The 15,335-nt window shown below is 42.0% G+C and overlaps 1 protein-coding gene across 3 annotated transcripts in view; it reads left to right on the top strand.

Annotated features, from left to right (window-relative positions):
• Window positions 1-15,335, top strand: part of LOC132832857 (nuclear receptor coactivator 7-like) — a 110,332-nt gene that overhangs the window by 36,636 nt on the left and 58,361 nt on the right. For all 3 annotated transcript variants that reach the window (XM_060851047.1, XM_060851061.1, XM_060851053.1), the window contains exon 4: window positions 11,214-11,488. In XM_060851047.1, the coding sequence (XP_060707030.1) occupies window positions 11,214-11,488 (275 nt within the window). The remainder of the gene's footprint in view (window positions 1-11,213; window positions 11,489-15,335) is intronic.

The following is a 15,335-nucleotide window of genomic DNA, read 5'->3' on the forward strand; positions in this document are numbered from 1 at the left end:
ACACTTCTGTCACTTCCCCTCTCAATCTTTGCATCTCCAAGGAAAAATTCCTCCAGCCTATCCAATCTTTCCTCATGGCTCAGTCTCTCCAGCCTTTTTCAGCTCTGATAAATCTCCACTGCACAATCTATAGTGGAATGACAACTTTCCTAATGTTGTGACCATATTTACATCATTTTACCAAGTGTTTTTATCCATTTTCAGTATAACCTCCTGGATTTTGTATTCTTGCCTTGGCTAATAAAGACACATACCCCTTATATCTTAACCAGCTTATCTACTTATCTTGTTACCTGTGGGTATGCATACCAAGGTCCCCCTGATCTTCAATGCTTTCCAGTGTCGTACTATTCATGGTGTACTCTTTTCTTTTGTTAGCTGTCCCCCAAGGTATTACCTTATTTTATTTTGGATCGAATTCCATTCTCCAGTGCTCTACCCAGCTGACTAATGCATTGCTATCTCACTCACTATTTACCACCCTACCCATTTTCATATCACTGGTGAACATTTTGATTATATTTATCCTCAAATCAACAGTATTGAAACAGATGATTGGTCATTTATCTCATTGATTAGGAAGAATATCAAATAGCAGTCTGGGTACCATCTTGTAGTGCAGTAGTATGTTCCTACCCCAGGCCTGGATTAAAGTCCCACCTGCTCCAGAAATGCATAATAACATACTAAACAAGTTGATTAGAAAAATAGATTAAACTTTTAAAAAGCAGTCTGCTTGGAGATGTTATGGCACACTGGACCAGGTGGGACTTGAACTCTGGTCTCCTGGCTTAGAGGCAGGAACACCACCAAAACAAAAAAAAAACCCCAAAGAACTGTTGATGTTGGAAATCTGAAAAAAAAACAGAAATTCTGTTCTGAAAAAAGTCACTGAACTCAAAATGTTATTTCTGCTTTCTCTCCACAGATGCTGCCAGACCTGAGTTTTTCCAGCAATTTTTGATTTTGTTACAGGACACTATCTCTGGCCACAAGAGCCCTACATCTTTGTTTATGTCCAGCTTATTTACATACTCCACAAGCAGCAATGATCCCATCACCACATCTTGTAGAACCCTCACTGGATACAGACCTCCAGTCACAGAAACATCACTCCATCATTACCCTCTGCTTCCTGCCTTTTGGTGATTTTTTTTGATGCAACATGCCATTGTGCCGTCGATCGTATGAGTTCTTACTTTCTTGATCAGTCTGCGACGAGGGTCTTTTATCAAAACTGTTGCTAAAGTCCATATGGAACGCACCAATTACCCTCATCGACACTCCTGATCAGTTTCTCAAAAAGATTGATCAAATTTATCAAACACAATATTTCCATAATTAAACCATCCTGACAGTCCCTGATTATTCTGAGCCTCTCCAAGTACAGATAGATTCTATCTCTGACTGACTTGAAATTTCCTGGCCTATCCCTCCCACCCTCCCTTTTTTTAACGATTAGACAGTGTTTGCAATCTTCCATTCCTTTGGCAAATCACTTGTGGCCAGAATGAATTTGAAAATTATTGCCAACCTCCATGACATCTTCTCCCTTGCCTTCCTCAACAGCCTGGGCTCTATTTCATCCAGGCCTGCAGATTTTACCCACTTTAAAGGCTAATAACCAGCTAGTATATCTCTCCTCTCTCTCTCTCTCTCTCTGTCTCTCTCTGTCTCTCCTTTTTCTTCTAATGTTTCACAGTCCTCCACCCTTATGTTTGCAACTGCATCATTCTTTTCCATTGAAGTATTCATTGAGAATTCTGTCCAAGTCTTCTAGGTCCATATATGGATTTACTTCTGTGACCCTAATCAGTCCTACTCTTTCCCTGGTTATTTTTTTGCTCTTCTTTAGTTGTCTAAAAAAAAACTTTGTTTTCCTTTATTCTATGCTCCAGTGCTTTTTTATGCACCCTGTTTGCTTTCCTAATGACCATTTTAAGATCCCTCTGCATTTTTATACTCCTCCAGGAACTTTATCATATTGCAACTTCGCTATCTGCCATAAGCTTCTCCCTTTTTCATGTTAATCCTAACATTTGTATCACTTAACAGGAAGTTCCCTTTACTCTCAAAGTTATAAAACCTCCCACTGTAAAATCACCACAATTTCAGACAACAAAAACTTAAAATGCATTCTTGATTCCAGGAGACTGAAAGTTTATTGGGGTATGCAGGAATGCAGAGATAAGGTCAAAATCCAATCAGCCATGATTTTAAGGAATGCAGACCAGCCATAAATCGTTGGTCTCAGGTCGTCTTTCTTTGAGGTTACCTTTGCAAATAACAAAGTTAAGATTTGAAAGAGAAGTAAATTTTCACTTGTGTAAGCGTTTAAGACAAAAATAATTAAGATCTGTTAACTCTAAAAAGAACAGTTGGCGCACTGTAAGGGAGAGCAAGTATTTTGCAGATCAGTGGAAGTGATAAATCTTAAAACCAAAGCTACCACTGTCCCGTCCTTTCCCCACTCTTCTACTTCCCCTTTCCTCCCGCCACTTCCCTCCTCCTCTTCCCCCTTTCCCCCCATTTCCCTCAGTTTCTTTTCCTGCCTTTTCCTCCCGTCCCCCCCACACACCCCCCCCCACACACACCCCCTTTACTCCTTCCCCAAACCCCTTCCCCTCTCCGCTTCTTCTCCAAACCCCTTTCTCACAACCCGTCCCTCTTCCCTTCTTCCTTTCCCCCCATCCCCTTCTACCTCCCCCCCCCTTTCTCACAACCCGTCCCCTTCCCTTCTACCTGCCCCCCCAGCTCTTCCCCTTCCCTTTCTTCCTCATCGTCTTCCCCTTCCTTTCCTCCCTCCCTCTCTCCTGCCCTTTCCTTCCCCCCTCCCCCTCCCCCTCTCCCTCCCCTACCCCCTATCCGTCCCTCCCTCCTCCCTCCCCTCCCCTACCCCCTCCCTCCTCTCCCCTACCCCCTCCCTCCTCTCCCCTACCCCCTCTCCCTCCCCTCTCTCCCTCCCCTCCCTCTCTCCCTCCCCTCCCCCCTCTCCCTCCCCTCTCTCCCTCCCCTCCCCTCTCTCTGTCCCTCCCCTCCCCTACCCCCTCTCCCTCCTCTCCCCTACCCTCTCTCCCTCCCCTCCCCTACCCCCTCCCTCCTCTCCCCTACCCCCTCTCCCTCCTCTCCCCTACCCCCTCTCCCTCCTCTCCCCTACCCCCTCTCCCTCCTCTCCCCTACCCCCTCTCCCTCCTCTCCCCCCTACCCCCTCTCCCTCCTCTCCCCTACCCCCTCTCCCCCCTCTCCCCCTACCCCCTCTCCCTCCCCTCCCCTCTCTCCATCCCTCCCCTCCCCCTCTGCCTCCCCCCCGACCTCCCCCGCTTCCCCGCCTCCCCCTTCCACCCCCTCTCCCCTTCTACTCCCCCTCCCCCTTCCACCCCCATCCACCCCCCTCCCCCTTCCACCCCCTCTCCTCCCTCCACTCCCTCTCCCCTCCACCCCCCTTCCTCCCTCCCTCCTTCCCTCTCCCTCCCTCCCTCCCGCTTTCTCCCTCCCTCCCTCCTTCCCTCCCGCTTTCTCCCTCCCTCCCTCCCTCCCTCCCACTTTCTCCCTCCCTCCCTCCCTCCCTCCCGTTTTCTCCCTCCCTCGCTCCCGCTTTTCTCCTTCCCTCCCTCCCCGCTTTCTCCCTCCCTCCCTCCCTCCCTTTCTCCCTCCCTCCCGTTTTCTCCCTCCCTCCCTCCCTCGCTCCCGCTTTCTCCCTCCCTCCCGCTTTCTCCCTCCCTCCCTCCCGCTTTCTCCCTCCCTCCCTCCCTCCCGCTTTCTCCCTCCCTCCCTCCCTCCCGCTTTCTCCCTCCCTCCCTCCCTCCCTCCCTCCCTCCCGTTTTCTCCCTCCCTCCCTCCCGCTTTCTCCCTTTCTCCCGTTTTCTCCCTCCTTCCTTTATCTCCTTGCCTTGCTCCTTCCTTGTCCTTTCCTTCCTCCCTCTCTCCCCTCCCTTCTTCCTCTTCTCTCTCCCTTTCTCTTCTTTCACCCTCCCCTCCTCTTCTTTCACCCTCCCCTCCTCTTCTTTCACCCTCCCCTCCTCTTCTTTCACCCTCCCCTCCTCTTCTTTCACCCTCCCCTCCTCTTCTTTCACCCTCCCCTCCTCTTCTTTCCTTTCCCTGTCTTTTGCTTATTCCTTCCCCATTTCCACCCCATTCTTCCTCTTCTCTGCCCCCCCTACAAAAAACCATCCTCTCTCTGTCTCTCACACGGAGCCCATTATGATTCTAGCTTTACCCGAGCAGTGTAGATACAATGCTTAATCAGTATCCTTGCTATAACACACTTTTGCTTCATACAGACCATGCTTTTCATTGCTCCTACTTAATGCTCTACACCCTTCCACAGCATATTTTTAAAAATGCCTACTTTCTGCCTCTGTGCTCTGAACAGGTTATTGCACTACCATACAACTGTGCCTCTAGATTTTACTGTCTTAATTCTTTAAAGTCTCTTGGTAATTTCTTCCCTTCTACAGACTGTTTTTTATATACCTACAAAAATGGTGCTTTCTCTGCTCTTTCCCATCTCCCTTTTCCAGACACACAATCTCTCAAGCATATCTTCCTCCAACACTTAATTCCATTGTGATCAGTGTATAGTTTCTTTAGCTTATCCTACCTTCATTGGTGTTTTGTGTTAATTTCTTTGTGTTAATCCTAAATTGAAATTCAGTTGCCAAGTTTTAATTGTTTGTTCAGTCCCCAGGCCCTTAATCAACAATCCAATTAGAATGGAAACACCTGTTCATTCCACATGGGGGAGAAAAATATAATACAGATGACGAATACACAGCTTGACTCCGTTGCCTGAACTGTTGCTGTTTTGTTCCAGGAAAGAAAGATTTACCCCAGATCAGGAAGCTAGCAAGTACTCAACCAAAAATATCCTTGCAAATGCCACTGTCTCAGGTCTCTCTTATGCTAACAGAGCATTCCATGTTATAAGTACAACTCACTGTTGAGTAACATATTCTGGAGATCTTCTGTGATGTATCAGGAAATGTTGTGATTTTGCACCTCCCCTTGCCCTGCCAGCTGCTAGCAGATTTTTTTTGTGGATCTTCTAACAAGTAATTCATGCAGTACTTCAGAGGGAACTGCCTATCCAAGTTCATCTTTCTATCAGATTGTTTTTCCTTTTATCTCGGTTTCATAGTGAGGCAAATTTCACCCACTCTTTGTATCTTGTCACTCTTAATGTGAGGTTAATTAATGAGTTTATTTTTTAAAAATCAATTGGGGAAGAAATATTGATTCTGTTTCTGCATATGCACTTGAGTGACAGCAGCCAGTAGTGAGAAGTCACAATGATTATCACGTTCCTTACCTTTCATTCTAAAACGCAATGGAAATTTTATTACTTCCTCCTCATAGCAACGTTATTTGCTGGAAAATTTTGTTAGATTGAGCTTGAGTTCTGATGGAATTTTAAAATTCTGTTTGCTGTTAAAATATTGTTCAGCAGTGTACAGTACTGACAATACTTCCAGGTTAATGATCATTTTCTGGTACTGTTGCCTCTTCACATTATGCTTTGCATACCCAACCTGATGATACAGTTTTGGAAGCATCTGGTTTGGTCACTATTTCTCAGAAAGACCATATCCTTAGTCTTGAGTTGGTAATTTTGTGCATCTTAATTTGATGTAGCAGAACAGTGCTTTTGGTAATGATGCTTCCTATTCATAAGTTATGCCAGGTGTCCATGCAAATAATAATACAGTGCTGACTCTAGAAAGCAAATTAAGTTTTTAAAATTTGCTTTTTGCATTTTCTGCCACAAGCAAAGGCAGTTACCACTTTCTGTTTTACAGCTGTGGGCTGTGGAGAGTAGAAGTTAAATCTATAAAAAGAAGTGGTTGGAGGAAGTAGGTTATGGAGAGTTCATTGGCTCAGCTGTAAATGGTTCTGGAAGTGATGGGATTCATTGATATTGCTATTGAATACCTCACTAACATTCAGCATGGGATATTCAAGTACAACAGGATCTTAATCAGATGGGCCAAAGGGCCGAGGAGTGGTAGATGGAGTTTAAGTTAGATAAGTGTGAGGTGCTGCATTTTGGAAGGCATATTCAGGCAGGACTTAATGGTAAGGTCCTGGGGAGTGTTGCTGAACAAAGAGACCTTGGAGTGCAGATTCATAGTTCCTTGAACATGGAGCTGCAGGTAGATAGGGTAGTGAAGGTAACGTTTAGTGGGCTTTCCTTTATTGGTCACAACCTTGAGTATAGGAGTTGGGAGGTCATGTGGCTGTACAGGACATTGGGCCACTTTTGGAATATTGTGTGAAATTCTGGTCTCCTTCCTATAGGAAGAATGTTGTAAAACTTGAAAGGGTTTAGAGAAGATTTACAAGGACGTTTTCGGGGTTGGAGGGTTTGAACTGTAGGGAGAGGCTGAATAGGCTGGGGCTGTTTTCTCTGGAGTGTTGGAGGCTGAGGAGTGACCTTGTAGAGATTTATAAAATCATGAAAGGCAAGGATAGAATAAATAGGCAAGATCTTTTCTCTGAGTTGGGGGAGTCCAGAATTAGAGGGCATAGGTTTAAGGTGAGAGGAGAACATTTAGAAGGGACCTAAGAGACAACTTTTTCATGCAGAGAGTGGTGCATGTATGGAATGAGCTGCCAGAGGAAGTATTGGAGGCTGGTACAATTTCATCATTTAAAAGGCATCTGGATTGGTACATGAATAAGATGGGTTTAAAGGGATATGGACCGAGTGCTAGCGAATGGGACCACATTAATTTAAGTTATCTGGTCAGCATGGATGAGTTGGACTGAAGGGTCTGTTTCTGTGCTGTATATCTCTGTGACTTTGTGTTCCACCATGTTACCTGGACAGAGCAGATGGGGAAAAACTGTTGCAGTGTAGGAATGTTCAAGAAGGGCCACCAACCTAAGGTGATCCTGTAATAAGTGATGTAGGACAAGGCTGGCTTTGTGAACCTGCTATTGCGGAAGCATATGTTGTTATGACCGAGATGGAATGAGTTCACCACAAGTGTATTGTTTTTTACCTTGTTCCACGACTCCACAGGTCACAGTCATTAAGTTTGTTTGTTTTTTTTCAGTTCCCGATTTAGTTTGCATTGCTTAAATCGGTAGTTATTGCAATTTCTACCAGACAACAAGATTGTTTGGCAGGAGGGAAAGTGGCTGCTTTTTTTGATACAGTACAGGGTAACCTGCCAACAACCTAACCACTCAAAAACTACTGACTGCAATAGGAGCCAGACCTGATGTCAACTTTACCTTTGGGCCCATGGCACTTAAAATATCATAAAAATAAGTACAATCCAAGCAATTGGATTGCAGCTTTGGCACATGGCACCTTCTTTCACTTCCTGCTTTGTCATACCATAACCATGACTAAAGAAGCAATATAAAGTAATATAAATCAACGATGTATTAGAGAAGGTGCAAGGAAGAGCCCTGAAAATTATTACAGGAATAAGGAATAACTATTAAGTTAGAAAGGATTATTGGAGAAGTTGGGGCTGTGTTCTTTGATAAATGTTGAGAAGTGATTTTCTAAGGGGTCTCAAAATCACGACATTGGAAGGAGTAAATAAGCAAATAATGTGTGTATTCATTGAAGGATCGAGAACCAGAGAGTATGTATGTAAAGTAATTAGCAAAATAAACAATGGCAGCTTCAGAAAAATGTTTTCATGCAGTGTAGCTTAGGATCCGAGATACACTGCCTGGGACTGTGGTAGAAGCTGGAGCAATTGAAGCTTTCAAAAGCGTATTGGTTAACCTCAGTTTTTACTGTGGAGGAAGAAATGGAGGCTAGAGAATACAGAGAAATAAATTTTGGTGTCGTACAAACAGTTCACATTAAAGAAGAGGAAGTTCCGGAGGTCTTGGAGAGTATAAAGTTGGATAAGTCTCCAGGACCTGATCTAGTGTGTCCCAGAATGTTGTGGGAAGTAAGGGAAGAAATTGTGAAACCCGTTTCAGAAATATTTGCATCATCTATAATGGCAGGTGAGCTGCCTGATGACTGGAGGTTGGCTAATGTTGTAACTTTGTTAAAGAAAGGTTGTAAGGACAAACCAAGGAACTATAGACCTGTGAGTCTGACTTTGGTTGTGGGTAAATTGTTGGAGGTGATTTTTAAAGAGAGGATTTATGAACAAGATTTATGGGGGGTAAGGTAGCAAAAAGGACAGTACGTGAATGGGGGTAGGGATGGAGGTGATAGGTCAGAGGAGAGGGTGGAACGGATAGGTGGGAAGGGAGACTGACAGGTAGGACAGGTCATGAGGACAGTGCTGAGCTGGAATATTGGAACTGAGGTAAGGTGGGGGGAGGAGAAATTCAGAAACTTGTGAAGTCCCCATTGATACCCTGGGGTTGAAGTGTTCCGAGGCGGAAGATGAGGCGTTTTTCCTCCAGGTGTCGGATGGTGAGAGAGTGGCAGTGGAAGAGACCCAGGACCTGCATGTCCTCGGCAGAGTGGGAGGGGTAGTTGAAATATTGAGCCAAGGGGCGGTGCGGTTGATTGGTATGGGTGTCCCAGAGATGTTCCCTGAAGCGCTCTGCAAAGAGGCGTCCAGTCTCCCCAATGTAGAGGAGACCGCAACGGGAGGTTCTCTTTGCTACCTTCCCCCACCCTCCTCTCTGACCTATCACCTCCATCCTCACCCCCATTCACCTATTGTACTCTTTGCTACCTTTTCCCCACCTCTATCTCTCTTCCCCCCCCCCCCCCCCCCACATTCCCTCTATTCCTGATGAAGGGCTTTTGCCCAAAACGCCGATTTTCTTGCTCGTCAGATGCTGCCTGACTTGCTGTGCTTTTCCAGCACCAATCTAATCTAAACTCTAGGAAAGTGTTGTAGAACTGAGGGACCTTGGAGTTCAGGAGCATAATTCTTTGAAATTTGCCTTACATATAGACAGGATGGTTAAAAAGGCATTAAGTGTGCTTGCCTACGTTGCTCATTGCTTTGAGTGTAGGAGTGGAAATTCATGTTGAGGTTGTACAGGACTTGGTGAGGCCCCTTCTGGAGTACTGCCTCCAGTTCCAGTCACCAAGTTATAGGAAAAACATTATTAAGCTAGACAGGGTTCAGAAGAGATTTACCAGCCTGTTGCTGGGTTTGGAAGGTTTGAGTTGTAAAGAAAGGCTGTGTAGGCTGGAGAGTTATTCACTGGAGCATAGGAGGATGAGAGGGGACCTGAGAGAAATTTATAAAATAATGAGGGGTATCGATAGGGTTAATGGTAGTTAACTTTTACCTAGGATGGAGGATTTCAAGACTGGGGACACAGTCTTAAGGTAAGAGGAGAGAGATTTAAAAAGGACATGAGCTTTTTTTTAAACTCAATGTGGCTTGCGTGTGGAATGAATTTCCTGAGGAAGTAATGGATGCGGGCACAGTTACATTGTTTAAGGGACACTTAGATAAGTACAGGAAAAGGAAATGTTTGGAGAGATATGGGCCAGGAACAGGCAGGTGGGACTAGTTTAGTTCGGGATTATGTTCAGATAGAATTGTTGGACCAAAGGGTCTGTTTCTGTGCTGTAAGACTCTGTGTATAGGAAAAATTTGCACCACCAATAGCCATTCTGTGATTGTAATCATATTGTGTCTAACATTTGTATAAATCACTACAATAAAGGGATGGAAGGTATGGTTACCATATTTGCTAACAACACAAGGATAGGCAGGAAAATACATTGTGAAAAGGATAAACAGAGGCTACAAAAAGATGTAGGAAATTTGAGTGAGCAAAGATGTACCAAAAGCATATTTGTATGGGAAAATTCAAATTATTGGCAGGAAGAATGAAAGCTTATGGTCTATCTCTACCTTAAGAATATTCAAGGACTCTGCTTTCAAAACCTTTAAAGGAAGTATGTTTCAAAAACTCTTCACATGTTGGGAGAAGAAAATTCATCTCACGAATCAAAATTGCAACAAGTGTATGCAAGGGGAATCAGGTACCCAGTGACTGCATATCTGTTTAGTGAGGTGAACTTTATTTTCACAGCTGTTGGTATTAAAACTGTAAACTTGAGTTCAAAGTTGAGTGGGCCTTTGTGGTGGGACAGGGGTCAGAAACTAATAGAGGTTCGGAACACACAGTTTATGTTCCAAGTTAGAATCATGAGGTTTTTTTTAGACTAAACCCACAGAGGACAATACAGATACATTAGTACTTGATTGTAGAAATGTTTAATACTTGTTACATGAATGTTTTGTTTAAATGAGTTCATTGGGTGATGCTGACCATCTTGGCTTGGCTTAATTTAGAGTAATGCTGAGATTTGATGTTTGCTAAAAGCCACATCTTACTCAGAATTTTGTAAACACAACTCCTCCTTTTAAGTAGGATTTGTGCACACAATTTAAATTGATATCCGGAAGAATAGTAAATTATTTGGGTGTTGTCTTTCAAGTGAGACAATGAATTGCATTTTAGTGGTGTGTTTATGTTGATGTAATAAAATGCGTTACACTATTTGAGGAAAAGCAGTTGCAAGATTCACAAAAGAGAAAGCTATTATAATGGATGTGATGACTAATGTCCTCTGGAATTTGTAGTGGGCCCTAAGCTTTTCATTTAAAAAAAAAATCCATGTCACAAATGGATCTGAGTGTTTTAGACTGAATTTTACTTGTGACACGGTAAGTAGTTATGATTGGAGGAGAAAGTTTCCAAGAAACTTTCGTAAATGCGTGGGCATAACTATTTTGATTGGAGTTTAAAGTGGGGAAGTTCAATTTTATTCTTCAGATCTAAGAAATATAGATCAAATTATTTTCTGAATAATGGAACTGCTAGTTACTGTGGAGGACCAGAGGAAATTTAAAGGTCCATTACAGAAATCACTGGAACCCAGTGGACAGATTAAGAAAGAAAATAATTAAAATGATCGATGAAATTTTGCGCTTGAAGAAAGCTGGAATACAAAGGGATAAAAATTGTGCTACACATTTAAGGGTTGTAATAAAAAAGTTAGAACAAGGCCATTTATGGGTGATGTCATTAGGCATTATTTCCCAAAAGGCAATGAAAATTTAGCACCTAAAACCTAGGCCAATTTCAAATCTGCGAGTTGATGGGGTATTCTCATAAAATGCTTATTTCCTATGCAGCATCAGTTTGGCCTGCATATATAGTGAATAAACAATATCATAACTTTTGGAACTGATTTCTATATATCCAAATTCAGCTTGATTTCTAACAGTTACTCAAACTATTTATATTTTAAGGCTGAAGAAGAAAACAAAGCAACTGAAAGAAAAGGAAGAAGAATCTTCAGATTGCCAGGCTGAAAAACCTCTACATAAAATAGAAGAGCAAACTGGTGAAGGTGCTTCTAAAGAAAACTTCAATGTATCATCACTACATTTGGTTGACCATGAAACACTTATGGATACATCAAAAAGCTCCTTAAAAATGGGGGACAATACTGTAGAAAACAATAAAAGAAAATCTCTAAGGAAAGAAATCCGACGTGCAGAACTCAAGAGTTTTTACTTGTCTGGTAAGTAACTAGAGAATATTGGCTAACTTTTAAGAACTAAAATCTATCTTTATGCAAAATGAAATTGCATGCTAGTTTTGCTAATTAATCTGTTTTACCAACTTTATTTAGAATTACGAAGTTTGCAGGTAAATATCTTATTTCTCAATCGTTGAATATTTTTTGTTATACTTTTAAATGCTAACTGAAATCTTATCATATCAAAATTTTAAGTAATCAACTAATAGAAATAGATTTACACCATTATTATAGCACTCAACTATATAAGATATTCTGAGAGCCAGTCAAAATGTTACTCTACTATATAAGTAATGTCTGATATAGTATTCAGAATGTATTCATATACAGTTATGCTGATATATAGATTTTAAAAATATGTGTATTAGAAGATTTCAACAATTGAGCTAATTTCTGTTTTTTGGTTAATTAGCTGTCAAGAACATGGGATGGAGAAACGTTGTGAAACTATTCAAATATTTGGATGATCTTTCGCTTTCTTTGAGGCAGCTGACAATGGACTGAGGAAGCAGTAGAAGTACACAGTCCAGCAGAGGGATATGTAGGCAATTCTTTGTGGTAGAGAAGATAGGACCAAAATCACTTTGGTTTGAATAGAATAATTAAGTTATTAACAGTTTGGTTGAGCCTGAGACAGCAGTGTGAGAGGATGGCAAAATTTAAGTTGAGGTTAAAACTTCAAGCGGAGACTAAAGAAAATAGCATTGATTTCCCTTTGGGAAGATTTGATTCATCTCACATTAATTCTCATAGTTATAGAAAGAAAGTGGGTGGCATTGGCATTACATTTGGAATCTGGCACTTTTTCTTTGGATGATGTTACCTGTTGACAGATAAGCAAAGAAGAGACAGGATTGGTAAGAATGAAATTGAGAATGGGCAGCCTTCCTGACACGAGTGAGATAGAAGCATTGAAGGAAAAAGATATTCTGAAGAAGAGTCATTATGGATTTGAAATGCTAACTCTGTTTCTCTCTTCCCAGATACTGACAGCCTGTTGAGTTTCTCCAGGATTTACTATGTCTGTTTCAGATTTCCAGCATCCACAATATTTTGCGTTTATTTGAGAAGGATTATGTGATGGACTGTGTTGAAAATTGCAGACAAGACCAGTTGTGATGATACATTGGTTGATTCAGTATTGTTCATTTTTGAGGGCCCTTTCTGATGATGTATGTATGGTGGAAACCTGATTAGAGAAATTCAGAACAGGAACTGGGAGAGCTGTCATAGACCCAGAAGTCAACAATATATTAGAGAGTAAAGTACTGTGAAAGTTGTAGATCTGAAATAAAAATGTGCTGGAGAAACCTATTGGTCTGGCAGCAGCTTTGAAGAGACAAACAGACTCAATATTTTAAATCCAATACTTCTCCTCTTCACAACACATTAAAGGACATTAGAGAAAAAAGGGAAGTTATAATTGGGGTAGACATTCGCAATAATTGAGTACTGGGAGCCAACAATATTCTTAAAAGCTGTGAGTAGTGCTTGAGAGAGAAGGATTCCCTACATTTGACCCTAATAATTGTTTTGTGACCAGGCCTATGTAACTGTATTGTTCTTTGTCTCTCTATTCACTTTGTTTGGGTGCTGCTCCAGAACTTAATCCATCACTTTTCTAGTTTTCTGTCCTTTGTAATTTTCACTTCATCGCTCTGTGACTCTTTTGCGTGGAAGATTTTGCTGTAGTATTATCACTGGACTGAAATTGTGCAGAGACCCAAGTTAACGTTGTGAGGACATACGTTTGAGTCCCACCTTAATGTCTTAATAAGGATGACCGATCTGACATCGTCAATTAGTCTGGCTGCCTTCTGATTCCAGACCCAACACTGTGATTAGTCTTGAGTACCCCTTTTGAAATTATATAGCAAGCCTCTCAGTTATTATCTAATCACGACAGTCTGACATTAAGAATGAAACTGGATGGGACTTCCTACTATCGTCCAAGATATCAGAAGCTCCAACAGCACAAACAACCCTGAGGGCCCTGAAAGGCCCTCTTTACTAACATCTCTGTGCTCATACCAAAGCTTGATGCAGTCATTCGCACAGAATTGTACCTGACAGATAATGTCTCAGACTTCACCATCAAAATCCCCATTTTTTTTGCCCCACTGACAGGACAGATCCACCAGAGATGGTGACAGCTTGGTATAGAGTTGGGAAGGAGCTGGACCTGGAAGTTCTCAGTTGATTCCAGATTTCTGTCACAGGCTATTGTTGCACTCTTGCACTAAGTTGGCTATTTGTGTATGTTCTCAAAACAAAACATCTATCCGACTTAGTTGTTGAGGATTTATTTTCAGTTGGTTCTTAATTAGGCCCCTCTTTAAAGCTTGCAACTACACAATTTCAAACTGCAAATTTCACTTTAAATTGTGAATTACAGCCTGAACTAAATTTGCACAATTTGAAGATTAGACACTGTCTTACCTAGCAGGTGGCTGCATCAGTCCAAGGCTGAATTGGATTTGCTTGTTAGATTTGGTTGAAGATCAGTTACTATTGATGTTTCAGATGGTTCAGAGTTTTGATCATGGTTCATAATACCTTCATTGATGCCTTGAATGCAGATGTTGAGATATAATCAGCATATGAGTGGGTAATGATTGTAATTCTTACATTATGTCGTGTGGTAAAGTACTGCAAGCAGATCTTAGATTTATTGGGAGAATGAATTTGTATTTGGCAAGTGATGTCTGTTTCAGAAAAATGTAGTATTATATGCATAAACAGGCTCAATGGTGAAAGATCCTTTTTTTTAAAGGATCTGGACTGTTTTGTTTTCTCTTCTATCATTCTGTAGGAACTAAATAATGGAGGCCATGACTAGCTGATTTACTTAGTTCAGAACACTGGAATCAGCAAACAATGCTTGCCGTTTAACAAATGCTTCAATGAAGACAATGGGGGCAGTTTAATATGCAAGATCATGAGAATTTTAAAAATTCTTTCATGGGAATTGAGTGTCACCACCAAGGCCAGTATTTGTTACTCATTTGTTACTCATCCCACATTTGCATTTGTGAAGAAGATTATGCACAGTTGTCTTGAACTGCTGCAGGTATAACTGCAGTGCTGTTAGGAAGGGAGATCCAGGATTTTGCTCCAGTGACAGTCAAAGAAAGTGATTGTAGTGCAAAGTCAGGTTGGCGTGTAACTAAGAGGGAAAACCTGTAGGTGGTGATGTCCCAAGCATATGTTTTTAGGTTGCAGAGGTCTTATGTTTGGAAGGTGTGATTGGAGGAGGCTTTGTGATTTGTTGCACTGCATTTTGCAGGTGGCACACAGTGCTGCTGCCCCTGTCGGTGGTAGAGAGAATGTTGAAGGTAATGGATGGGATAAAGTGAGGACCGCAGATGCTGGAGTACCAGTGTTGAAAAATGTGGTGCTGGAAAAACACAGTAGGCCAGGCAGTGTCGGAGGAGCAGGAGAGTCGACGTTTTGGGCATAAGCCCTTCTTCAGGAATGAGCATTATGCCCGAAACATCGATTCTTCTGCTCCTCGGATGCTGCCTGGCCTGCTGGGTAATGCATGGGATGCCATTTAACGAGCTGCTTTATCCTAGTGTGTTGAGTTTTTTGAGTGGTGTCAATTCTGCATATATCCGGACAAGGGGAAGGCAGAAAAAACTTTGAAGAAACCAAATGGGGTCATAGAGCAAAGTAAAGCTAAGGTGACTAGCTAGACTAAAAAGATAAGTCAAAAGGATTTATCTTAATGTACAGAGCATTTGCAATAAGATAAATGAATTAACAGCTCAACTAAAGATAACAGTTATAATGTAGTTGCAGTTACAGCGATGCAGCAGCAGAGTGATCA

The sequence above is a fragment of the Hemiscyllium ocellatum genome, chromosome 3 (assembly GCF_020745735.1).
Source record: "Hemiscyllium ocellatum isolate sHemOce1 chromosome 3, sHemOce1.pat.X.cur, whole genome shotgun sequence".
NCBI lineage: Eukaryota > Metazoa > Chordata > Chondrichthyes > Orectolobiformes > Hemiscylliidae > Hemiscyllium > Hemiscyllium ocellatum.